The 24,764-nt window shown below is 40.7% G+C and overlaps 3 protein-coding genes across 13 annotated transcripts in view; 2 read left to right on the forward strand and 1 right to left on the reverse strand.

Annotated features, from left to right (window-relative positions):
- Window positions 1-362: 362 nt before the first annotated feature.
- Window positions 363-7,031, forward strand: hmga1a (high mobility group AT-hook 1a). 6 transcript variants are annotated; one of them, XM_051425099.1, is made up of 5 exons: window positions 363-496; window positions 1,637-1,740; window positions 2,791-2,871; window positions 3,932-3,988; window positions 4,892-7,031. In XM_051425099.1, the coding sequence occupies exons 2-5, from the start codon at window positions 1,657-1,659 to the stop codon at window positions 4,955-4,957; spliced, it is 288 nt and encodes a 95-aa protein (XP_051281059.1). In that variant the 5' UTR covers window positions 363-496; window positions 1,637-1,656; the 3' UTR covers window positions 4,958-7,031. The 6 variants fall into 6 exon arrangements, with proteins under 6 accessions (XP_051281059.1, XP_051281055.1, XP_051281058.1 ...); XM_051425095.1 differs by having other exon boundaries at window positions 364-496; window positions 1,637-1,755; XM_051425098.1 differs by lacking the exon at window positions 363-496 and adding an exon at window positions 629-764.
- A 96-nt stretch (window positions 7,032-7,127) lies between these two features.
- Window positions 7,128-10,846, reverse strand: smim29 (small integral membrane protein 29). Of its 2 annotated transcripts, none has more exons than XM_051425091.1 (5): window positions 10,744-10,846; window positions 9,927-10,230; window positions 9,786-9,811; window positions 9,553-9,658; window positions 7,128-8,711 (listed from the first exon to the last, which is right to left on the reverse strand). In XM_051425091.1, exons 2-5 carry the CDS (start codon window positions 10,032-10,034, stop codon window positions 8,643-8,645), a joined length of 309 nt encoding a protein of 102 aa, XP_051281051.1. In that variant the 5' UTR covers window positions 10,035-10,230; window positions 10,744-10,846; the 3' UTR covers window positions 7,128-8,642. The 2 variants fall into 2 exon arrangements, with proteins under 2 accessions (XP_051281051.1, XP_051281052.1); XM_051425092.1 differs by lacking the exon at window positions 10,744-10,846 and adding an exon at window positions 10,400-10,472.
- Window positions 10,847-16,769: 5,923 nt separating this feature from the next.
- Window positions 16,770-24,764, forward strand: part of pacsin1a (protein kinase C and casein kinase substrate in neurons 1a) — a 33,038-nt gene continuing 25,043 nt past the window's right edge. Inside the window, exons 1-2 of one of the 5 annotated variants that reach the window (XM_051425435.1) lie at window positions 16,770-17,085; window positions 23,084-23,233. The gene's annotated coding sequence lies outside the window, so the exon portion shown is untranslated. Of the gene's footprint in view, window positions 17,086-17,143; window positions 17,248-23,083; window positions 23,234-24,764 lie in introns of those variants that run through there. The other 4 variants (XM_051425436.1, XM_051425437.1, XM_051425440.1 and 1 more) reach the window with 4 other exon arrangements.

Below are 24,764 nucleotides of genomic sequence, written 5' to 3' on the forward strand. Positions count from 1 at the left end.
TAATGTTTTAGGAGGGAGATAACAAGAGATGCCATTCTGAGCTTGAAACCGGCTTGTGTTTACATTGGGGGAGGTCATAGTTCACTCACCCTCACTGTGGGAGCCTGTGGTATGTCCTGTCCGAGCAGATGCATAATACAACATCAGATACTATTTAGTTGAATAACAACACTTTGTTCTGATGCTGAAAGTATATCCTGCAACTTTATAACACATGCTTTTTTGGTTTGTGATCAAACCTGGAGGATATGAGAAGGAGGTGGAGGAGGAGGAGGAGGACGTGGAGGTGGAGGAGGAGGGGGTTGAGCTCTTCTAGTACTGATGGTGGCCCATTTATCATATCTCCGCCCTCCCCTGTTTCAGCTCCCATGAGGGCGGCTCTTTAAATTGCCCCAAAACTGCTCCTGGCTGGCGCCTTTTCCCCCCTTTATCTGCAGGAGACAAGACACACGTGCTATTAATAGGACGTCGTAGGATCAAACTTCTCAACCTGCTGGTAAATAACCCAAATGCTTGATTCTAGTTTTTTTTCCTTCTTCTTCTTCTTTTAAATCTATCTTCTTCCCTTTTCCAATTCATAACTGTTTCTTTTTTTTTCTTAAACGCGGCATGAGCTGGGATTTGGAAGGGGCGGGCTTTTCTCTGACGAATAAAAGCTGTAGCCTATAGATCGGCACAAGGCTTTTAACCGGGTACAACCAGCCAGGCTTAAAGGAAACATTTCGTCTTAAATTTAGAGCAGAGGTTATAACCGAGCGATAGAGGTGAGTGCAAGAAAACGACGACGGTGGGCGAGTGAAAACTTTTGCATGCTCGGTAAGCCAGAAGCGGGTTTTGTTAATGCATTTTACAGAGCTCCGGCGAGAGGAGGCTGCACGCTTTAAATGTGAAGCCCGTCTTTTGTTGCTTTGGCCCGGGCTGTCGCTGCCGCTGCTGCCGCTGCCGCTGCTGCTGCTAACGAACCCAACCACCTCGCTCACATTGCAATTTTTTTCCCTTTTTTTAAGAAAAGAAATACGAGTATCCATGCAGGCTACGTTTAGCCTGCAAATCCCACCGAGCACACACCAGCCATTGTATGTGTATGTGTCTGTGTGTGTCTGTATATGTGTGTGTCGGTGGTGAGCTCTCCACGGCCCCGGCGTGCAGACATGCTGTGAGATAGTTTCATGCAAGCAAGGCCCGATTATTTGGCCACAACAACTACAGCAAAGCCTCTAACGTTGAACACTGTGGGCCGTGGCCGTGGGGTTTGATAACGCTAGGGCTTTTTTAGCAGGATTTTGTGCGGCCCACGACCGCCTACGGAGTCCCAGCAGTATCATACGAGCCGGTTTTGATGTCAATCCCTTGTTTGCGAGACACCGTCGGCTGTGTAATGGAGTAACGAGACAGAAATAGATCTGGAAATAAATGCGGATTAATTGAGTTAACCGCGTTACCGGTGCGCGGTTAGCCCGGTCATTTGTGGTGTGTTGTTGCGGTCAGTGCGTTTAATTGCCCTGGTATTTTTCTGTGCTGCATCCATCTATGTATATGTGTGTGTGTGTGTGTGTGTGTGTGTATGTGTGAACTCGACGCCTTGTCTTGCACCAAGCCTGACCGGTGTGCTTTCTGTATTATTCTTATTCCACAGGTTTGAAAAGCTAAGCAAACATGAGCGACAAGGGGACAGTCTCACCGAAGGAGAAGGAGGCAACAGAGAAGAGGGGGCGTGGAAGACCCCGTAAGCAGCCCCAGGTAAAAACCTCTGACGTAAGTAGTGCCCACTTTTGTCATCGTTTCATGTTTGCATGCCATGAGAATATGCATGAAGAGTAGGGAGGACTTTCGAGGTGTGAAACCCAGATTTAAAAACAAAGACACAAAGCAAGCCTTTTTTAAAATATTTTTTAAAAGCCCATATCTGTTCGGGTTGATGCTCAGGTTGATAATATTGCAGGTGAGGTGCTCATGCATATCCATGTCATAAGCCCTCTGTGGATCAAGATATGGCTGCAGCGAGCCCTTGTGACCATTTGCTCACCCCCCTTATCTGTGTAAATGTAGTAACCCTACAACAAACTTCCTGTGCATCTCACTTGTTTTGTAAGCAACCTGTAACCCTACACCTTTAAACTGTTTTTAACCCCCCCACCCTCCCATCTTCACGGCCCACCTCTGCTCGTCATGTAATGGATGACATAGCAGAGTGGAAACACAGAGTGGCTCATATAGCTGTCACTCAGCGTTGCATGTTTTAGTATTGAATTGCTCGGTTGCTACGAGCTGCGGTTGTAAACATTCTAGAAATGCAACAGGAGACACGTCTGCCATGACATAGCTCGCCACTACAAATTATCACATGAACAAGATACCTCGTGCAGAATTTACCTTTTGCATTGTGGACTTTGTGGTAATCCCCTAAGTGTTGACTCAGATATTCCCCTTTCTACACCTCAGTGTTTTTTGCATTTAGGTTTCTAAATGGCATGTTTTTAGTCACGGTGCTATTTGTGATCTTTTTTGTTTTTTACGAACAGCTTAGTTGCGAGTTTGAGTCAACCGTTTGTTTCCCTGTCAGACCATGGCCACCTGTGGCTTTGACCACCTGTCAGTCTTTTAAAGTCGTTGCACCGACCTTGAATTATGAACTTTGTCTATGAGAGTCTTGCATGTAAAAGTGTATCCATGCTTTTTTCTACAAACACTCTTGTCTAATAATATAGTGTACGCTGAAGAAAGGTGTTCATGTAATAATACATTGCTCTGCTGTTTTTGGTGTATTAATTCAACTGTCTTGATTGTCAGGAACCAAGTGGGTCCCCTACTCCAAAGAGGCCCAGAGGACGGCCGAAGGGCAGCAAAAACAAGACAGCCAGCAAGGGCAAAGTAAGTCAATGCTGTCTGCAGTCATGTTTTTACATGGCGACAAGTCATGATTTCAGCAGCAGCTAACATGCATCCTGAACCGGAATGGCAGCCGTGCCAAGAAAGACAGGCGCAGCTCCACAATGAAGATGCACGCGGCATGTTCTCTCGCAAGCATTTCCCCTTTTCTAACCCTGATGAACATTGTAACGGTAGCTAACCTCATCCTCTTAAAAGGACGTCCTGCTGTTACTTGTGATATATTGGTTGGCTGCAATTTAGCTGCTTCCCCTGCTGGTGTCAGAAATAGCCTGGCTAGGCTTTCCCATTGTAAAGACCTTGGTTTACTGCCTTACTTTTTCTTTCTTTTCTTTTTTTTTTTTTTTTTTTGAGTGATGCTCACTTCCTGTCCTCCAGCCTCCTGCAGCTTGTCATGCACAGTGCGGTGCAGGTGCAGAGGCCGCAAGACTGTTTCCAAGCTGACACTAAGCACCCCTCCGCCCCCACCCAGCACACAGCCCTAGTTCTTCTCTGCCTGTCGTCTCCATAGCAACAACTGATTTTCTCCCTCGCCCCAACCCTCCAGCTCCCCCGTGCGCTCTGTCTTCGCTGCTATGTATGGGAAAGAGGGAGAGACTGAAACGCGCATACATGTATGATATAGGTTTAGCAGCGAGGGCCAAGCTGCAGAGGGTTTGTGTCTCCGCTCAGTTCCACCAGCTGTCTCTGAGCCTCAGACCAGGTGGCCAGCGAACTGGAGTGCCCTGTGTGCAGTTCCTGTCGGCCTTCCAGATAATAGCCAATGAACCCAATGCCCCCTTTCCATCTGTCTGATAACAGAGGTAATACTGCCATCTGCAGGCAACTAGAGGCAGAGCTCTGTGCAGATATGGATTGTTTATACTGCAAGTTTTTTTTTTTTTTTTTTTTTCTGCAGTGATTTCCCCCAAAAAGTGTTGGCTTTTTGCTGAGAAAATCAGCAGGCCACTGAGCATGAAAATCACAACCAAATGCATTGCCGTGCCCCGCCCATCGCTCCCTTTTTATTTTTTTTCTAACCTTGCACTGTTTTCTTTCACAGAAGGCAACGGCAGCCCCATCTGCAGGGGGAAAGCGCAGGGGAAGACCTAAGAAGGAGGTAAGAGTCCCTGGACAAACAGTGCAGCATCAGTGCTCGCATTTGTTTAAACCATTCATCCCCCCCAATTGAATTATGATTGGTATGACTGTCTGCAGGGCGCAATTGCATTTTCCTAATTCCCTTGCCTTCCTCCTTCCTCTCAGACGAGTCATTTTTACTCATCACTGCTATTTCGGTTCTCGTGTGTTCATTTAGAGCAGCTTCTTGGTCTGTAACGTCTCTTGGCACTAAGACCTAATGCAAAGGCAGATCTGAACCTGCATGACAAGTTTCTCCAGGAAAGTGTTCCTAGTAGTGTTAACTGACAGCATGGCTTTTCTCCCCCTTTTTTTTTTTTTTTGCGACGGCAAAATGAGTAGCCAGACTTTGTACAGTCGGTCAAAAAAGCATGTTTAATCTAGGAAAAAATTGCGGTCTTGTAGTAACATTCTGTCATGTGCATGAGTGGTTAGGGCGTACTCTGAAAGAAGTCTGGATTGAATTAGTCACAGAATGGAATGACCCAAAGTTACCCTCCTAACTATCCCTCTCATTTTTATGAATGAACATCTTGGGCTTGTAGAGAGTGTGAGGAGGAAAAGCAAGAGCAGAAGCAGGATGCCTCATTGTGACTCACCGCTCCTTTATGATTCACTTTTCACTACAGATGGCTCACCCTTCCCTTGGGTGTTCTTCGTGCCGCAGTGGTTTATCAAAGAGATTTATAATAACATTTAAGGGTGTGTTTTTTTTTTTCATGCTGGTACTTGAGGCTATGACAAGTAAAAACAGTCACGTTGAGACATGAATCACAGGCATCTATTGTTGTTGAATGTTGATGGCACTTGAGGCATTTTCCTTTTGGGCGTAGTCAAGGGGCCTGACTGGACTTTTTTTTTTTTTCTCTCCCCCTTGTCACAGGAGAAGGAAGAAAAGGCGTCCCAGGAATCATCTGAGGAGGAGGAAGAGGAAGAAGAGGACCAGTAATTCACAACGCATGCTACCTCACTCAACATACTGACTTACTGTTAACCAGAACTGGGCTGTATCTCCAACACCAGTGCCACCACATGACCACTGTTCACGACAAGGCCCTCTTTGCCAAAAGGAGGGTTAAACACAGTACAAATATCATGCAACAGCACTGGATAGAACGATGGACCTTGCTCAAGCATAGATCTAAGAATTACATGAAAGGTAACAGCCCTTTTCTCTACATGTCATGTTATCACAAGTCTTTTATACTGGACAAAGGTGTGCTCAAAGGAGCCTGGACGTTTCCATTTTTCCCCTAAAGATGGTTTGTAGGACATTTTCTCTGCTTAATGTTACTTATTTGTTGTACCTGCATCTGAGATGGAAGGGCATATAGATTTCTCTCCATGTTTTGTACTGGACAAAGGTGAATTTTACCTATACTTGCTGTTTTGGTTTTGTTTTTTTTTTTTTTTTTTTTGTGTTCGTGTGAAGTGGTTAACCTATCCCTTTGCATCATATTATAGATGGAGTTGAGCTTCAGCGTTTAGGATGAGAATAGGTAACTAATGGTAGAAGTGTTTTTTTTTTTTTGTTTTGTTTTCCCCCCCCCGTTTCTAACCTGCATAACCGATTTCACCCCCTTTCTCACCAGTAGAGCAGAATCATCTTTACCCGCCCTCCTTCCTGTAGGACAGTTTAGATTACTGCTTCTCAGACCTCCTTCGCAGTCCTCAGTGTGTAGAGGGGAGATGTAAAGTTTATCGTTAGTAATCAGAATAGTCTGATCAGACTTACTGTTTTTGTTCCTTCGGGTTACGTACCATTTAAAAAGAAACATGTGTGCTGCTTTTCATGTCATAATAAAACTCAAATCTTTTTTGGTATAATGTGTGTTTTTAAGGATAGGGTTGGCAGAGTTCTAGGTTGAGAAGCATCAGTGTCGTTTCTTCAGGGAGCTTTTACAAATGCTGTTACATTGGCGTCTTTGTCTTCACATGGTCCTCAGTTTCCAAGCGCTCACTCAATCACTCGCAAAGGCAAATTGCAATTGGTCAAACAAGGAGTTTGATTGTAATAGAGGATAGTTGGTGGCACTACTATCCAACAGGGCTGTATGTTTTTCATTCCATCTAGCTCTCACTGCTTCACCTAGCTTGGGCCTTCTGTCATCACTTAGTACAGTAATATACTTTTTAGTCTTTTGAACATGTGTGTTGTATGCCGTCTGCTACAGGAAAAGATGTTTGTGTATTTCTAAGTGTCAGGGAACCCGCGGTCACAGTCCACTTAACTGGGTTTTTCCACACACCTAAGCTGCTACAACCTCAGTTACGAAACCCGGAAAACTGCAAACAGGCGATACATGGCCTGGAATTTCATACCTCACTCAACGGCTTACTTTACCATATAATTGCATTAACTGGTTTTCTGTTGTTTTTAATGTAACCTCTGGCATGAGTTGGAAAGATGTCGTTATTACAAAGTTTGTGTTTTTTTTTTTTTTTTTTTTTTTACCTGACTGTAATGAGGTCTAAAGATATCAAGTTTGTGATTGTGTGTGCATACACAGCAAGTCTTGGCTCATGCATAACCAGAGCTTGCAGACAGGTTGTATTAAATGTGTGAAGCAAGTCAGGGAGACCTGTCAGCTTGACAACTGTGTTCACTGACTGTGGTAGATTAGCAGGTGTGTTTTTATCCGTTTTTAAAAAAAAATCTTCTGGTGCACTGAAATATTGGTTCAGATTTTCATGGACAAATGTTTGTGTGTTTGTGATAGACTGGGCGCTCTTCTTTCCACTTAACTGTTCTGTTGGCCACAGTGTGTTTGGCACTACCACACACAGCCACCCTCGCCATACTCATACAACGGTCAGTTCATGTCTTTTTCAACATCCTCCAACTACTCATATCAGCGTCATTACGTACATCTTGCATCCGTTCATTTATATACTGTAAACTCAACAGGATGGGATCATTCTTTTTAATGTACACCGTATATAAATGTACAATGTCTATATTTCTATGGTGCCCTACAACAATTTGTATCAGAAATGGTCAATAAAGAGAATTTTCTTTGTCATTTTTCTGTCACCTTTTTTCCCACCCAAAGGTTCAAATACACTTGCCAGTTATGGTGTCACTACTAGGTTAAACTGCAAATGATAATTACAGCACAAAAGTTATATTACTTTATTTACATGTCCAATGTTTAAGTCAACCCATCAATTCTCTCTCAAAGCAACAAACTAGTACAACACCCTGAAGGTGAAATTTTATAACAGTGCAGCCAAATTCACATTTTTTACATCAGTAGTTTTCCAACTTGTCAAACTGAAACCAGAGCTTTTCATGAGAGGTTAGCCAGGCATTTCACCAGTGCAACTCAATGTCATGATTGAGGAACAAAGTCTTTAGATAATGCATAGAAAATGAACAGTGGGGTGTAAAGATGAGTGGGGAGCACCATGGAGCATGTTCTGGGGTCCAGATGTTAAAGCTCATTCTCAAACACCTCTAGATGTCATACCTGATAACATCAAGTCTAGACACTATCTGTCCAAGACATTTATATTTACAACAAATATATTTTCCTCTTGAAGAACAGTTTTAACAGCTCAGTTCTGTAGTATTTAATTTACATTCACAAATGCAAGGCAAATAAATGTCTGTAAAGGTTACAATTTATCCAGAAAGCGAGGTTTCCTGAGTGCTTGATACAGTCAGACCTATGGCATTCATCTGAACAGACTTCAGCTGGAGGTAAATTTGTGTTGGTACCATGCCTTGTAGACAGGACATATTTAGGGCACTAGTCACAACTCATTTTGGAGATGAGGAGGTTGGTGTTATTTACTTCCATATCTGGCTTTTCATGCCATTGATAAGAGTCATAGGATTTGGCTAAACCACAAAACGATCCGCATTGTGGGGCAGCTAGTTAAATTCTGAGAGGAAATTAAAACCAAAGACGGGTAGTTCAACCTTTTGACTGAAAAGGAAACGTAGCAAGCAAACTATTTCTACCTTTAACATTATAAAACTTTGAATTTAAAACTATTTTTTGAAGTGATGTTTCAGTTTTTCATTTAAACAAATGTCAAAACTTTCCTCAAAGAAGCCATATTTGTTTCTAAAAGCACTGCAAACAACCAATCCAGGCCATGATCACAAATCCTTGCAGAGATGATTTTTAACTAGTGCAGAACAGTCATCCTTTTACCACACTGTGGACAAAGCCCCTAAATTATAGTCAGTACAAACGCCTACTGCAACCACAGGAACATAACTGCTTGCCGCAAGTTGCCCATACAACAACATTGTGATCGTAAACAGAGTAAGCCTACAGGAACCTGTATCTTTAGATATAATCTACCTTTCTTAACTTTGAGTCACGTCACCAAATACCACAGTAAAAAGTCGGAATAAATAATTTCAAATAAATAAGTTTAAGGTACCGCGTCTGGTAGGCACACAGGGTTGGCATCGGAACCACACAAATGAAAAGTCACTGTCTGTACATACACCAGGAAAAACAAAAACGCTGACTGTTGCTGATGTACTCAAAGATAACGGCAAATGGTAGCAAAGAAAAAAAACAAAAACAAAGAAAGTCTTGTGCATGACTTCTAGAATGATGGATCTCTGTTTCTGTCTCCACACTGAAAATGTTCTATGCCGGGGTTTACTACCATCATGCATCGACGTCTTTGGTCAGAAGAGGGCGTCGCTGTTGATAACTCCTGGCCCAGCCTTGTACAATCTGAGGACATGAAATGCAAAGAGGAAGTTTAGTTCAGGACAGGAAAGGCATAACTACAGTAACAATAATAATAATAATAATAATAATAATAGCCTCTTAAACCAATACAGAACTTGATATGATGGCTTTGTTCTTCCCATTTCACTGTTTCACAACATTTGAGTAAAGCGCAATGAGTAACTTTGCTCCTGGTCAATACTGCCCCCTAGTGTTTCTCATGGCTCAAGAGCATTTTGACTGGAATGGACCCAGGCCAATAATTTCTATAGTATTATTCTAGCCAGAACCAATTATACCTATTTCTGCTTCTTTGTAAACTAGAGTATTTGTACCACCAGGAGCATCAGAGGCAGTTAAGACAGCTTTGGTTTAACCTCGATAACCTAGATAACATGTACACACTAAAATACATTTGGTGTTTGGAGCTGCCTCAAAATAAAAGTAACCAGAATGCCAGCCAGTGTTTAAAAGGGCCAAAACGTGTGTAGAGAGAAACGTTTAAGTCATGTTTACGACCACAACTAGCCACTGACTGCTATTGTGGAGGATTGTGAAGTTTGCAAATAAAACGAGTAGTGCAACCTTTACTATACCACCCTATACTACTACTCTACTTTCTATTGTATATTTTGCAGCTATGTTTCTATGTGTGGGAGGAAGTGACTGGCCAATTGAGGAACTGCTGGGGAGTAAATGGTGCAACCAACAACCACAAAAAAAAAACTGTGAAAACAATGCAACAGTAGATGTGTCTTTTTTTGTTGGAAAATGCGGTCAGTTGCATTAAGATCTGGTGTGTTTAATGCCACCCTCTACATTTATAAAGATAGGTTCATCATACCCTTGTGTCCTCTTCTCTCCACAACATTTCTTGTTCAGCTTCATTAAGTTCCTCTGAAGGATCATATGTGTAAACTGGTAACAGCTGATGACGGAGTCTGTCAATTCTGAAGGGACAGAAGACAAACAAACACTTGTTTAACTGATCACACCGAGGCACTAAAGTGAAGCAATCAAGTTTATCACAAAAGCATTGTTCCGTTAAATCAGTAAGTGCAGATTAAAAAGCCTTACCTCCTCTTCTTACGGATATACATGACCTGGAACGTATAAAGTGAATTACAAGTATTACATATACTCTGTAAACGTAAGTAGGTCTCTCATTTAATTTAACATTTTCCTTTATGTAGGTCATCCTATGCCAACCACACTTACCACAGCTGCAGCGATCCCAAGGATAGTGATGAGGAGAAACGGTACCAACACATAGCCGACTGCCACATCCCCATCTATGATGGCAGGAGGCTGAGTAGTGCTGTTCATTGCATATGTTCAAGAAAGGGGGACACAGGGGGCTGCTTGTGCAGGGCCTTTACAAGCAGCAAACCCCCCACCTCCCTATGGCAGACACTGTGCAGCGGTCTCTCTCCTCAAGCTGCCCCTTTGTTGTTTATGCCTCATCCTTGTCGTTCATGTGACTTCCACATGGTATCACTGCCCTCCCTAATCAGCGAGAAATCTGCGGGAACACGTAAAAAGAGAGGAATTTGCAGTCACAATCAAGGGAGTTGTAAAGACACATGATGGCAGATCAGTTACGGGAAAAGGATCCCAACCGAGTTGCTCATACGCCAGCTTTTAAATAGGTATTTCAACAGCATATAAACAGTTAATGTGTAAGTGAGAACCGAGAAAAGGTGTCCCTTTTCCTGCTGCGGTCCGTTGGTCAGCTGGCATTTGTTATATCTGCTCATGTGTACTTCCTATTATCAACCTAGTTAAACTAAACTATCACTACTGCTGTCTACGGGCATGCGCACAGACCTACCTGCCACCGCTACTAGCTACTATATAAACACAGCTAACTGTTCACCGTTCACCGTTAGCTGCGCAGGTAGATGTTGTTTTTAATGGGCAAATAAGTCGACACAGGCCGTCTGCAGCAGGGCGGTTCTGTTCTTTAACGAGCTGTAATAAAGCTGTTATTTGGTTTTTTTTTAATATCTATACATTTGAGTAAAGTCATACTCACTGTGGGGACGTGCAAAGCCTCTGTGTCGTGTGTCGTTAATGTTGTGGGTTCGCAGGCAGCTTCTTCCGTCACCACTAACTTCCTGCCTGACTCTTACAAAGTAAAGGCGGCGTGACCATACACAAAAATGCATAAATTAACATACATATGGAAAAGAAAAGTACCCCTGACGTGTACTTTATGAACACACTATTATTCCATCTGTATACATGTTGGGAACGCATAAAATTGCATTTAAAAAATTGTGTCTAAATCTTTTTTTGGACCATGTAATTGTACTGGCTGGAGCTTGCATAGCCTGAAGTGCCTGAAGTATACAGTATTTTCACGCCAGACTCAGACCAGTTTGTAGGTGCATCTGCAGTGCACAGGCGACGGTACGCAGTAGCCAACACCAGGGCCTGCCACACTGAGTCGGTGTGGATGCGAACAGGTAAAACACCTGAGTATTAAATCTTGCAGCTTGTCTGTTTTTTGGGGGTTTTTTTTACCTCGTTGTTTTTAGTTACAAAAAAAGTGTAAAAAACAACAACAAAAAAAGGTCCAAAGGGAGAATTTTGTGGCCTCATGTGAAACTTCTTCTCACATAACAACTCAGTCCTCCATGTTGCAATGTTACCTCTGTGCAGGTAGCTGAAAGCCACCGTGATGATGAAGATGATGATGGTGGAATATGTAGAGTTTGACATGTTGGACTGTTTGGGCATTTCATGCAGGCTTCAGTGAATTCATGTCATTTTTGCTGGGTTGAATTCAAACAGATGAAAACCTCACTGGTAAGTTGTTTAATGTTCATTAGTCATAGATGCTGACTGTCATTTAAAACAACATAATGTTTTCTGCTGCTTGTGTTGTTGGCCGCTGTGTGTTTGGTTATGATAGTAATGGCAGTAAACACACATTGCTTGCAGACTTGTGGGTTGATTGTGTGGCTTTATTGTGTAGGCCAGTGGTTCCCAACCTTAGGGGTCACCAAGGCTTCATGGGGGGGTCGCTAGGCCTTCTTGATTTTAAGGTGTGTGAGAAAACTTACTTAAAAATAAACACAGTAGGCATATTAAGCAGCATTTGGTTCTTCTGTGAAGAAAAGTAAATGTAAAGTAAAATAAATAGTTAAATAAATTGTCTAATAGAACAATGGCTGAGAAAACACTGAATTTGTCCAAAAAAAAAGTATGAATGATTGTTACAAATTAATTTTAAAAAATACATAATACAGAAAGTTCTCTAAATCAAATCACTTGCTTTACACAAACATCTTGCAGTTACTGAGTTCACTATTTGGGCTAATTGTACATTTTTGAATATAATATGAAATATCCATAAAATATGTCACTTAGTCAGGGGTCATCAGTTTACTAAAATAATCTCACTATGTTTATCCATTATCTGATCATAGCTCTTAAATAGAAGTTGTGGTCCTTAAATATCAGCTGGTCGCTGTTTAATGATACATCCATGACACCGTCCATGGTGGTGAAATAGCTCACCTCATTGTAATCCGCATTTCTCTCCGTTCCCCCCTCCCAGCCTATTTGTTGTATAAGGGCCCACTACAGGTCCTGGCCCCCTCTGCAATGAGCCATCGGCTCTGCACCTGTATAGGTCTTTGATTTCTTTTTACAGGTTTTTGGCTGACATCCCTCTGTGCTGTGATTTACATGTTGCAATATTTAAAGGCTATGGTGATGTTGTTTATTAAGACGACCATTAAAGGAGTGTGTAGGGTTCAGTGGCATCTAGCAGTGAACTTGCAGACTGCAACTATCTGAATACAGCTCAGCCTTCCAAGTGTGTAAGAGAAACTGTGGTGGACACAAAACCTGTGAAAAATGCAAAAGGCCCTATTTAGGGTGTTTGGTTTGTCTGTTATGGGCTACTGTAGAAACATGGTGGTTCAACATTGCAGCCTCAATGGAAGAGGACCTTCTCCCTCTGTAGATAAAAATGTTCTAAGGTAACAAAAAACACAACAATTCTTATATTCAGGTGATTATGCACTAATAAAAACATACCTATGAATACTATATTACATTTTCTGTCAATAGACCCTCCTAAATGTTACACACTGGACCTTTTAAAGTACGGGTCCTAATTATTTTCTTGTTGTCATACCTTTTGGCTGACATCACTTCAGGGTGCTGCGATTTACATGTTGCACAGTTGTGTGTTGGTTCAGTCAAGGTCGCCGCACCCCCTATTCAAACTGCGTTCCCGCGGGTGAGGGAGCTGGCATCACAAAAGAACATTGTCTGCCATCACCACAGCATCAGCAGTTAGTCTGTTGGCGTGGTTTTGTCCTATATTGGTCCAAATAACTGTAAAGTTATTGGAAAGGAGTTTTAAGGGCAAACCAGGACCCTGGTCCCACTGACCCGGTTCAACATCCTGTCATAGAACCGAGGTCAAACCCAGGAACCGCTGCACTTTCAGAACCTGAAGCTGCTTCTTCCTGTGGACAGAGCAGGAGTTTGAGCAGCGCCACATGGTAAGAAGCACTGACACCAAAGTGGACCACTCCACAATTTCTTTAAACTTTTTAGAACATGGGAAAATAACCAATATCACAGCATGAGCCCCTCATGTCGACAACAAACTGTTCAGTTTAAGGTCCAGTGTGTAACATTTACTAGGATTTATTAGCAGTAATTGAGTATCATATGCATAAATATGTTTTATTAGTGTATAATCACCTGAAAATAAGAACTGTTATGTTTTTTTTACTTTAGAGTAAGCCTTTTTATGAAGAGCAGCAGGTCACCTTCCATGGAGGCCGCCATGTTTCTACAGTAGCCCAAAAGGGAAACCCCAACACTAGTTCTAGGGCTGTTTGTTTTATTTATCCGTTCTGTGGCCACCATAGTTTCTCCTTTGTGCTTGGAAAGTGAGGGTGAAGCAACAGAGTTAGAATCTGCAACTTAACCACTAGATGCCACTAACTCCTACACACTGCACCTTTAAGTTAGATGTTAGCAGTTGTGAAACATGTAACTTTAGTATATCTACAGCCTCAGGCTTGTGTAGCATGTATTTATCCATTTATTTATTACAACATATAAAATGTGTCTATTCTCTTTTCAAATGTGCCACTGATCAAGGCAAAGTGTAGGCACATATATGGTATGTGGTTCAGCATCGGACTCTGCAGTTGCTGCTTATAGACGATAATGTTATTAGCGATCATTTTTAAAAACATCTATCTATCTGTAGCTCACCTAGAGCATACGCCCCATGTACAAAAAGGTGGTGAACACTTCTGCCATGTTCAAATGACGAACAAAACACGTTGAACAAAGTTTGTGGTGGCAACTTTACACCAGTTTCCTGATACTGATACTTCTCCTAAAAGCCCTGGAGGAAAAATTCATTGTCACGTAGCACAAGAGATTAAAGTCCTCAGTGGTTTTGTGACTACCTGAGTTCAATGCAGAAAGGATTATATACAGTAAAGTGATACAATCAGCCACCATTTCCCAACTCATTAGTTTTGGTTTTGTGTGATTCATCCTCTGTCTTTCATCACGACATGTGTCGGTGTAAAGAGTTTTGATCCAAAAGTCTGACTCTCTGTATAGCTGGAAGTATTCAGGCGAACTGCACACAAAAATATTCACTCAGTATGATTTCAAAAACATCAGTTTGAAAATGTTTTTGCGTATTGCAGTATTTTAACACGGCCATATTGCGTTTTTGTTTAATAATGGCTAGCTTACTTTATAATGAAGAAAGAACTCACATTTAACTCACATACTTCATATTTATTCTATTGAAATATAATGGCACAAAACTATGGTACAACATTTATATGATTGTTTTTACTAGGAGACAAAAAAACAACAATTGATTGGTCTAAACCAAAATGTTTAAATACATACAATTAGAATGATAGAAAAACATATCTTTCTTCTGTGTAAATGTGTATTTATATGTATATAAATAACTGTATATATTGCTTTATTTGATTCATTTTCTATGTTATTCCATTAATTGAATTATCTTCAGTTGTGTAGCATGAAGGAACTGCAAACTTTCATTTCATTTTATAACCTTGTGTTGTAAAATGATAAATACATTTCCTTGATTCCTTGATGGTATATTTAGTGTTTACAGCAGGTTCAGTAGTTTTTGCATTGTCAGTCTCTTGCCACTAGATGTCACTAAACACCTTTGAGTAGAATTTCCCATGCCCATGTAAATGTTGGGTATTCAGTTCAAAACTGACTTACATGTTTTGTTGGTGTGCTGTAACAGACCTGCATACAGTGGATCCCAAAACAGCTGCAGCCTTGGGCTACTTCTTCAGAATGTTTTGGTTCTTCTAACATTTATTTGATTAGCACAGATGAATCTGTCAATAAAATTGCTTCCAGGGAGATTAATTTCCCTGGACAGTTTGCAGTGGAGAGAAGGAGGCAATGAGGTTGCATTGTTTACTCAAGGCAGAAAGGAGGGAAGGGAAGAGAAAAAGCCTCCTAAGATTTGATTTAGTTGGTTTTCACATCAGGAAGGTGTTGGAGTTAGGAAGGAGATTAGGATTTAATGTGATGCATGTGATTATTTATTTGCTTGTGTAGGTTAGGGGTCAAGGTTAGACATGCAGTAGAGATAGTCCCTGAGCATTTATGTATATATTAAAAAACAATTCAACCACGTGTGACTGACTGTGCAACAAAGCATTTCTGCACAGCTCTGATAATGAAGAGTTGTGCAGCAGTGTGTGATTGCAGAGAACAGTCTGTATTGTCAGTTTCATTTTATCATTAGCATAAAGTTATTGCTCCTCAGAGTCAAACCAAAGCCAGCATCCGGTTGATCTGCTTTGAGGCATTTGCTCTTCCAGCAACCTCATCTCCACAAAACAAACACCTCCTCTCTTCACCCTGTTTGTGTTAGATGTTGAGTGGCTTTGGCAGGGCGCTTTGCTCCACTGAGAGTTGAAAAGGACCAGCGCTGCAAACAATATTATTCTTTCCTCTGGTTTAACAGAGATGTTTACTGATATCTAATGTCAGTGTTTTCATTTCATTTCTATTTGTAGGGAACTAATTAGCACATCTGTTGCACTACAGGCAGATCAAATTTCAAAGGTGTTATCATTGCACCCAAAAAAATGAAGGCACATTGTTTTGTAGCTCGTGGTTTGTCCATTGATACAAAGTGCACTAAAAAGGGGAAGGGTAATGGAAGGCACTGTGAGCATGTGGTTAATATCAAAACCTCAAACCTCAATGTAATAATTAATTTACAAATAGCAATAAGGATGTTCTCGAGTAAATAATGAGAACAAATTAAAAAGGTGAGATTAATTTTATATTCAAAATTGGTTCTTATTTACTTTACTGAAAGAGGGCTGTGATGCAGTGATTAGATACCATATAAAAATCCCATACAAACACATAAAACACCATTGTTTGGATTTTGTGATTATAGTGCTTGTGAATTTGCACATTAATGAACAAATCTAACTCCATTCATCACATATTTTAGCAAGCTAACATGTAAATCTGACCTCAGATCATCCAAACAAGAATCCAAAAACGGACCCTGTTTACAACGCTTCTGGACCACAGTGTAATAATGCAGCGCTTTACTGTCAGTGAGAGAGTTCTTTGGTGCAGAATGTAAGAATTGTGCACAGCCATAGAAACCAGAAGGCGAACAGATCTTCCTTGTGTACTTGAAACAGTGGATGGAGATTCAGTAGGCCTGTTAGGCAGCCAAAGGACAAAAACACTCCATCTCCCTCCCTGCAGTGTAGTGCAATGTGGGCGTGATTGACAAGTAAAGCAGTGACGCCCCCTCTCACCATGCGCTCTCCTTATTGGTTGGGAAGTGGAAGTCACATTTGGGGCTCTCCCCATTATAAATTATAAACATTAACTGAGATATTATTTTAGAAATGCTCTTTTATGTTTAATGAAAAATATTTTCCACGGACTTAAATATGATCCACATACAACTCCCATGCTCATGAAAGCTCAAAAAATGTGAACGACCCACTCCCACCTGCAGATGCGGATAAATCTGGCGAAGCTCCCCTAAAAGCTCATGTGGCAAATGTTGGGAGGGGAATTTGAAAAGTCCTGTTTCCGAGTTGCATTAGCTCACTCGTTTCGCTTGCATCCTATTTCTGTCGTCCATTGAAAGGAAATCGCTGGGCCATCCCCCCGACGCGCGCCTGTGCTGTGGAGCTCCCCCTTGCTGCGTGCATCGTGATCTAGTGGATGCAGAGTCTTGCAGAGAACGCAGGGTCACCTTCTGTCACTGCAAGGGGAAATACTGAATAAACTGCAGCATTGGCTGTTGGGTAGTAGTGCACTTCAGCAGCAGGCAGCATCTCTGGTAAGTCATTCCGTGTGTCTGCTCCGTGTTGATGCCACATTGCTGCACAGAGAAGCTGAGCATCCTTATTAGCAAAGGGCGACGCAGAGATAAAGGAATCTCGCATCGTTTCCCATCGTTTGGATCATGCCTCATCTCCTCTCTGCTGCCATACCGACCTAAGTACTGTAGATGAATTTGCAATTCTAAAGCTATAGCAGTGTCGAATTATGCATGCGTCATTTCATATGATGTACCGTTGTTTGCATACACCAAGGGTGAAGAGTACCATCTTGCATCATCTTGGATTACTATTGCAGGCATTGCTCTCAAGAGAAACTGTATCCTTGAGTCGTTTAGTTTAGTTTTGCACCATCAACCTAATGTTCTTACTTCCTGTGAAATTACAGGACGGTGCAGGGTGTTGTTGTTTTTTTTTTTTTGTTTTTTTTTTTTACAATGCAGCTGTGTGTGTTGCCCTTCGATTTTGTCAGGATGAGCAAATTTGACCTCAGTGTCCAAAATTGTATCAGCAATGCAATGCGCTATGTGCTTAAATACCCTCCACAGAGAGATCGGCACAGAAATTGTCAGTGTAATATCACAGTGTGTTGCCATGTCACACTATAGTAGATGGAGATGGTGGTCAAGGCTTGGGGGAAGGATTGCCATTTTATGTTCCTTTCCATGCGCCAAATGGGTAAATAAGAGTAGGAATGTGAAGTACGTCGATCAAACACCTCGTAATGATCACTGCTGCATCTACATGATGGGGTTTTATCGCCACATATGCACTGGATATTAGGAAGGGAGGTTTTTTTTATGGAGGATTTCTCGGTGAAATGGACGCGAATGTTAATGAGAGCACTCCGCTCTGACGTTATGTAATTGGTTGTCACAGCACAGCGAGGAGCCATCTCTAGCGTCATTGTTTTTCTCTCTGACAAACCAACAGCACCACAGAGGAGGAGCATCCTGTTTTCTACATGGGATTAGGTGCATGTGGTCTTTTAATCATTCATCAAATCTGCTCCCGAGCTGAAATGCATCCAGGCTTAACTGCTGACTAAAGTATCTCACGGCCACTTTTTTTTTATGCGTTAGATGTTATCTTACGCTGTGTTTCAGTTCCTGCAAGCTGCTGTCTTCTACCTAAACACCCAGCCGTGCCCGTACATTTCCACCCACAATCCACAGAGAATGCACGGCTGATTAAAGGGCTGTTGTGTGTGTTTTTTGTTGTTGTTGTTGTTGTTGTTGTTGTTGTTGTTTTAGTGTCAACCCCTGCAGCTCGTTCATCCTCATGGTGACGTAGCGGATGACAGACAGCTCGCTGTGAACCGCCTCAGCTGGTTTTGGAGCTGTCCGCGGTGCTGAATCTACTGTTTGCTCGAGTGCTGTCTGTCAGCAGTCAAGGTGCCCCCAAGAGAGCCTGACACGAGGCTGTAAAGAAGACATGATGATACTGTGGGGGGGGGGGTAATCCAATTGTATTGCGGAAACGGGGAGTTAAAGAGTACCTGCTATTTATTAGCCGAGTCCCTCAGTCTTCAGGTGGAGACGAGTTGAAAGTGTATCACCATGAACTCCTTCAGGGCACAATATTTGATCAGAATTTCACTTTATCCAAGTTCTGCGGGACCTGGTCTCTGTTTTGTGATTCTTTTGTGAGTCTGTCTGTAGCAGTGGTCCCGAACCTTTATGACCGCAAAACACACGCACAATGTGTCTGTTTAATTTGAATGATTTTATGTGCCTGAAGAGATAGAAGTATTAATGGCAAAAAACAAAATGGAGAAATTCAAAATAATTGTGTGCAAATGTTTTTTTTTTTTTCATTCTTATCCTTTTAATCGTCCTGTGACCCTTCAGATTTATCCACAGGTCGGGATCCACTGATCTATAGCGGCCTGTCCATCTATAATTCAGGTCTAGTGTATTGAACTTCAGTACTTGTTTGGTACCGACTGTCTGTAGCACCAAATATAGAAAACTGTCAGGTACCGGAAGTATTGAATAGTAGTCTGAGTCTGTGCTTGTACGTGTCCTTGAGGGGAATAGAGCTATTTATTAAATCACAAACTACTCTTCCTTCTGCCTTCTGAGGCTGTGTGTTTATTTTCTAACCACAGGTATGTCCTCTCTAACGTACTGTAGTGCCTTCAGTGCGTCTGTGGTACTGTTCATTTTGTGTTTCCATGCTCGACTTGTTTTGTTTTTGATTACAGCGAGGCAGCGTCTTCCTGCTCAGGAATTTAATTGCCATTTGCACTCATGCAACTACTGACTTGATCTGTGGTTATCTTTAACCATTAACAAAGAAACTGCAGTTGTGACATGAATGCTATCTGCCACAGGGAGCATACCGTATAGCAAGCTTAGAAGTGAAAATAATAGTTTTAGGCAGTTTTGCGAAATGGTTTTAGGTAGTTTTTAATCCGACTTCTCTTCATTTTGGATTCTTTTGGCCATGTACATATCAAATGACAAAGGATTAACAGGAGCGTGGGATTTGTGGAAAGCACTGCAGTTCAAGCTATTGGTTGGTGGGGTGGTTTAGTTGTTTGTTCTTCTATTAAATGTAAGATATCTAAAATAGGTACAGTGTCTCTGACAAGTGAGGGTTTGCTTTGTTCTTATCACATTACATGTCAGTTAAATCTATAATCAATTTTACTTAACGCATAACGATATTTTTGTTTCAGATTAGATTTCCCTCCCACACATGCTTGGTTTTTATGTGGCATTACAATGCATCACGGCAATGTGAGGACTAATGGAGGAACTGATGCAGAATACTGATACATCTAATTCACTTTTCAGATGCAAACCTTCACACAAGCAGCCGAAAACAGGCTTCAGTTAGATCTGATTCTTGTCGCGTCTCTCTCGATATATCTCACACGGAGGAAAACACTGTGTTTACTCATGTCGGTGACCTTTTATTGTTGTTATGTTACATTGTCAGTCTTTGGCGTTTGTGGGTAGTCCTAAGACATCATGCGTGAAGAAGAGAAAGGACAATGTGTGAAATAGTTGTTGTTTTTTTTATAACCTCTTTAATGTGCTTGTCGATGAAAGGGTTAAAGGCTGCTGTTGCTCTGTTAAAGGAGGAGATAGTGGTGTCTGACAAGGTGTGAAAAAAGAGGCAACGTAGAAACAGAGAGTCTGAAGGGCAGCTCGAGTGTCTCATTTCTCTCAGTGCAGAGGAGAACACACACAGGGGAAGACTCTATCCTTGGTGGAAGATTTATGACATTGGAGATGATCAGAAGCATCCACGGCCCCTCTCGCACCACAAACAAAATCTCATTTTATTTTGCTAAAGAGAGATAAACAGAAGTACGATGCAGCCTATTTTATGAACAATTAATTCACCAAATGTGAAATCTGATAGCAGATTTGGATATTAATGAAGTCTTTTACTGTAAGTTTATATACAGAAGGTACATATGAGTGGATGTTTCTCCAGTTTTCTACTCAAGTCTGTTTCTTTTCATAGCACAGTACGAATGAGTTACATGTTATGGTGCCTTTCATGCAGTGTCATCACAACATCTCGTCAGTGTTTGCCTACTCTGAATCATCATCATGTGGCTCAACCTGAGGCAGAGCACTGTCCTAGTATGTGTCATAATCTTTTGGGCAATTCAAAATGGAGTCCCGGTGTGCCAATCCAGGGCATGAATCGTGTACAACTGGTGTGAATGGGTAAACATAAACAGGTTTTGTTTATGCATTGATTGGTGGCAGCTGGACCAGCGAATGCAGCAGCTTCAGGTCATTGCTTTGAACACTAGAGGGTGTGTTCCACATGGACATGTTTAGAGACAGAAAGACAGATGATTTAATGTTGCCTTCTTGACTGGATAGTACAGGAGGTCATTATGGTATGTGTGTTCGTGTGTTGCTAGCACTGAAATTATTGGTCAGAAACTAGGGCTGCAAGTAACAATTATTTAACCAATTAATCGTTCTATAAATGTGAAAAATGTTGTCAAATGTGTGATTTTGTGTGACCAACCATCTAAAAAATGAAAAGGGTATTTCATTTCTTACTATAAATGATAAAGAAATTAGAAAATATTCACATTTAGGAATAATTTTTGGCACTTTTGCTTAAATAAATAATTACATTTCTGATAATTGATTAATCATTTCAGACTGCAGGTAGCTGTTCAATGATTGACAGTCAATGCTGGGATTTCTTCATTAGGGGTCTGCTGATCTCTGTATCCTTCAGAATTATGAACAGTCAGATGAAAAACACCAGTGGCATAAAGTGACCATGACTCAGCATTTTAACATAAATTTGCACCAGAAGAAGAAGAGGTGGACGTTGTCAGGCATCCCATGGTGCCCACAGCTCAGGTTGCTTCATTTGATGGGTTGGCTGCTTCATCACGGTTCTGCCTGAAAATGCAGTCCATATCCAAACTGCTTATCGTGTTCATAAGGTGCAGAAGTATATCTCACACAGACACACACCAGGTGAGAGGGTGGGTACAGCCTGCACAGGGGAGATTCAGTCACACCACAGCAATGACTGAAAACACAAATTATTCAAATACAAATGCAGAGAAGAGAATAACAGGGAGGCAAACTCGTGTCAGTCTCATTATAGAGATTACGCTGAATTGAAGTCATTATAACCTCATTAACATTCAACACTAAATGTCTAGGTATTAAAATGAAGACAAGATGGCAGTATGGTGATATGAGCATGATGTGTAAGCTAAAGCTGCAACCAGCAGTTTTTTTTAATTAATGAATTTGTCGATTATTTATTAGATTAAATTGTTTTTTAAAAATGCTGTCACGCCTTCCCAAAGCTCTTTCAAATAGTCTAAAATCCAAATATATTCCATTTACAATGATATAAAACAGAGAAAAGCAGTAAATCCTTACATTTCAGAAATTGGAACCAGTGATTGGTGATTTGCAGTTTTGCTTTTTCTGAGTAAATTTAACATCAATCGATTAATTGTTAATGTGTTTCAAGGTGTATTAAACATGCCATGAGGCAATCATGTTATCAGGACAGTGGTATGGTGGTTTTAAACATACATTAACTTGCAGACAGTAAATCCAGTTAAACTATTAGCTCTAGCTAAAAAAAAAGGATGTTTCAAGAAACAGATATGAAGTGATAATTTCATTCTCACACCAGTTATAAGCTTTAAACCTAAATATATATATATATATGTTAATTGACGACGTCAGTCACATTTTTATCTTGAACAAAAGGATAATATTATACGACCCATAAAACATTTAAATAGGCTGCTACCTTTTTGAAGTTTATTATCAGTAGTTTTGGTGGGATTCAGCACTTGCGGTGTTGTTGTATACCTTTTTATATTACCAATACTAGCTGCAGTATACTGCTGTTTAAGGTTCTGTAGTGTGGGTGAAGTATGTGTTGAATGTTGTACTCTGTGTGGGCTGCATGCCGTTAATATGTGGTATGTGTTAGTGACAGCAGAAAAGGTCACACTTTTTAAAATAAATGCTGAATATATGTGTTATTATTTGCTTATCTTATATCAGTGTAACATGTCATCTGCTGCCACATATTGTTCAAAAACCATTGCAGATTTTATAGCCATGTCATTGTCTTTTCACTACATTAAGGCCATACAGTGGATAATTACCTTACTTACCTTAACATCGGCTGGTTTATAGTTCTACCAACATTATGTAAACAGCTGGTGTATTAGTGTAAAACTGTAAAGGAATAGGCGAGGCTAAGGTTATTAAATCTTTTACTTCCCATGGTGGCAGAGTTAACTAATCTCCCTTTGATTATGATAGTTCAAAATGAAATTCAACTAATCTCTTAATATCTTCGCCTCTGTAAGGATAATTGCTGTTTTGACACTTTGTTTCAAACGTGTTGGGCTGATTTTCATTTATATTCACATTAAGAGCAATTTAGCAGCACTTAAACTCTGTTACTCGATCCTCAATGGACTAACCCCCAACATCTCGTGTTTTTTTTTTTTTTTTTTTGGCACAGGTGATCTCCTGCAGGGGACCAACAGCTCTCCCTAAGGTTTATGGAAACCTGACCTCCCATTGGTGGAGAAGGTCAGTTGTACCTGGTTCTTTTGCTGTCCGTTCTCCACAATCTCCTTGCCTGGTTCTCATTTAGTCTGAAGATTCACAGGTAACAGGCTTTCGCACAGACTCGAGGGCTTTTTAAGGACCTTTTGTATAATTTATCATGCTAAACACACCACTTGGGGTAATTAATAGCTCTTTGTCAATGCTGTTAATATTTCATGAGGGTGTCCCAGTCTGTCAGTGGGCTAACTGGAAGTCCTTTTTGTTTCTTATTTGAGACTTTTATATTGAATTGTTCTTTAAGCGGACTGCTCTGTGCATAAGTGTGTACTCTATTGATAAACATGATGTATAGGATTACAGTGCTACTGTAGGGTTGTATTTCAGCTCTCTAACTACAGTGATTTTATCCACTCTGGGTAGAAATAACATGACTCCCTTAATAGTTTAGCTATTGTTTTGTTTTTAGAGGAGCTTATCCCAGAATTTACTTTTATTACCTCACTATGAGTAGCTCTGGCTGTCTCACTGGGCAGAATGATAACTCAGGAGTGATTATTGATTTCCCTGTTGATCTCTTTGTCTTGTGGGCATTATGACAGAACCCGCTGCAGCAGAGAGATTAAGCAGCTGTTTGATGAGCATAGACTGTTGTTTGTATGTGTGCAAGAAGGCTCATCAGAACATGATGGCCCAGTTCAGTAAGGCCTCTCTAGGGATACTGTGCGGTTCGGACTGGGAGAGGAAGCTGGGTCAGAAGAATATAGTATGTTTATACTGTAGGTAAACAAAGTATGTTCAAAGGTTCAGCAGGAACTTAAAACCTCACAAAAAATACAGCTGCAAAGAAAGTAATATCGCCAGCAGTAGTATAGAGTATACCTGTTAGTCTTGTGCAGATTTTCTACTTTCTACTTCCTGGTCTGTAAAACTAAATTCCCTACCTCCACAAATACACATTTGATATCACGTTGCAACTTTGATTTGTAGATTTGTAGGTTTTTATATAACCATTTAACCAAAAACTGGCTGATCAGATCAGGAGATTTTTAGTTTTCAATTATGTTATTTTCAGATATTTAATTACGGACAAAATGTACTAATTTAATTCAGCATTATTAACATGGAATTATTTAATTATTGCAAAAGATATGAACTATTCATTAACTTAAATGTCTTTCATTCACTGGACCAAGCTTTTTTTTAGGTGTTTTGATTCAAGTAAATAATTGATTTCTCTATACAGTTCTGATTATTTCTAGGGAAAGTTTTAGGTAAATCAAGAGGCAATTATTTGAGGTGATGACAGACAGACAGACAGACAGACAGACAGACAGACAGACAGACAGATACTTTATTGATCCCATAGGAAATGTAAGTATCCAGTAGTTTATGCAGAGAAGATAACAAGACAAAGACAAATATAAATTGTGCATATAACATGGCCAATAACTGACACCGTACATCACAGCTCCATTGAGGAAAAGGAAATACAATGTATGTGTTACAGTCTTGAGTTGTGGTTGCCATAAAGCCAATAATCACAAGTAATCAAATAAAACCAACCATTTGATTCGATTCATTTGTTATCTGCACTCAGCCACACTTTGCATGGCCTATAAAAAGTTGGAAAG

This window comes from Dicentrarchus labrax, unplaced genomic scaffold, assembly GCF_905237075.1.
Source record: "Dicentrarchus labrax unplaced genomic scaffold, dlabrax2021, whole genome shotgun sequence".
NCBI lineage: Eukaryota > Metazoa > Chordata > Actinopteri > Moronidae > Dicentrarchus > Dicentrarchus labrax.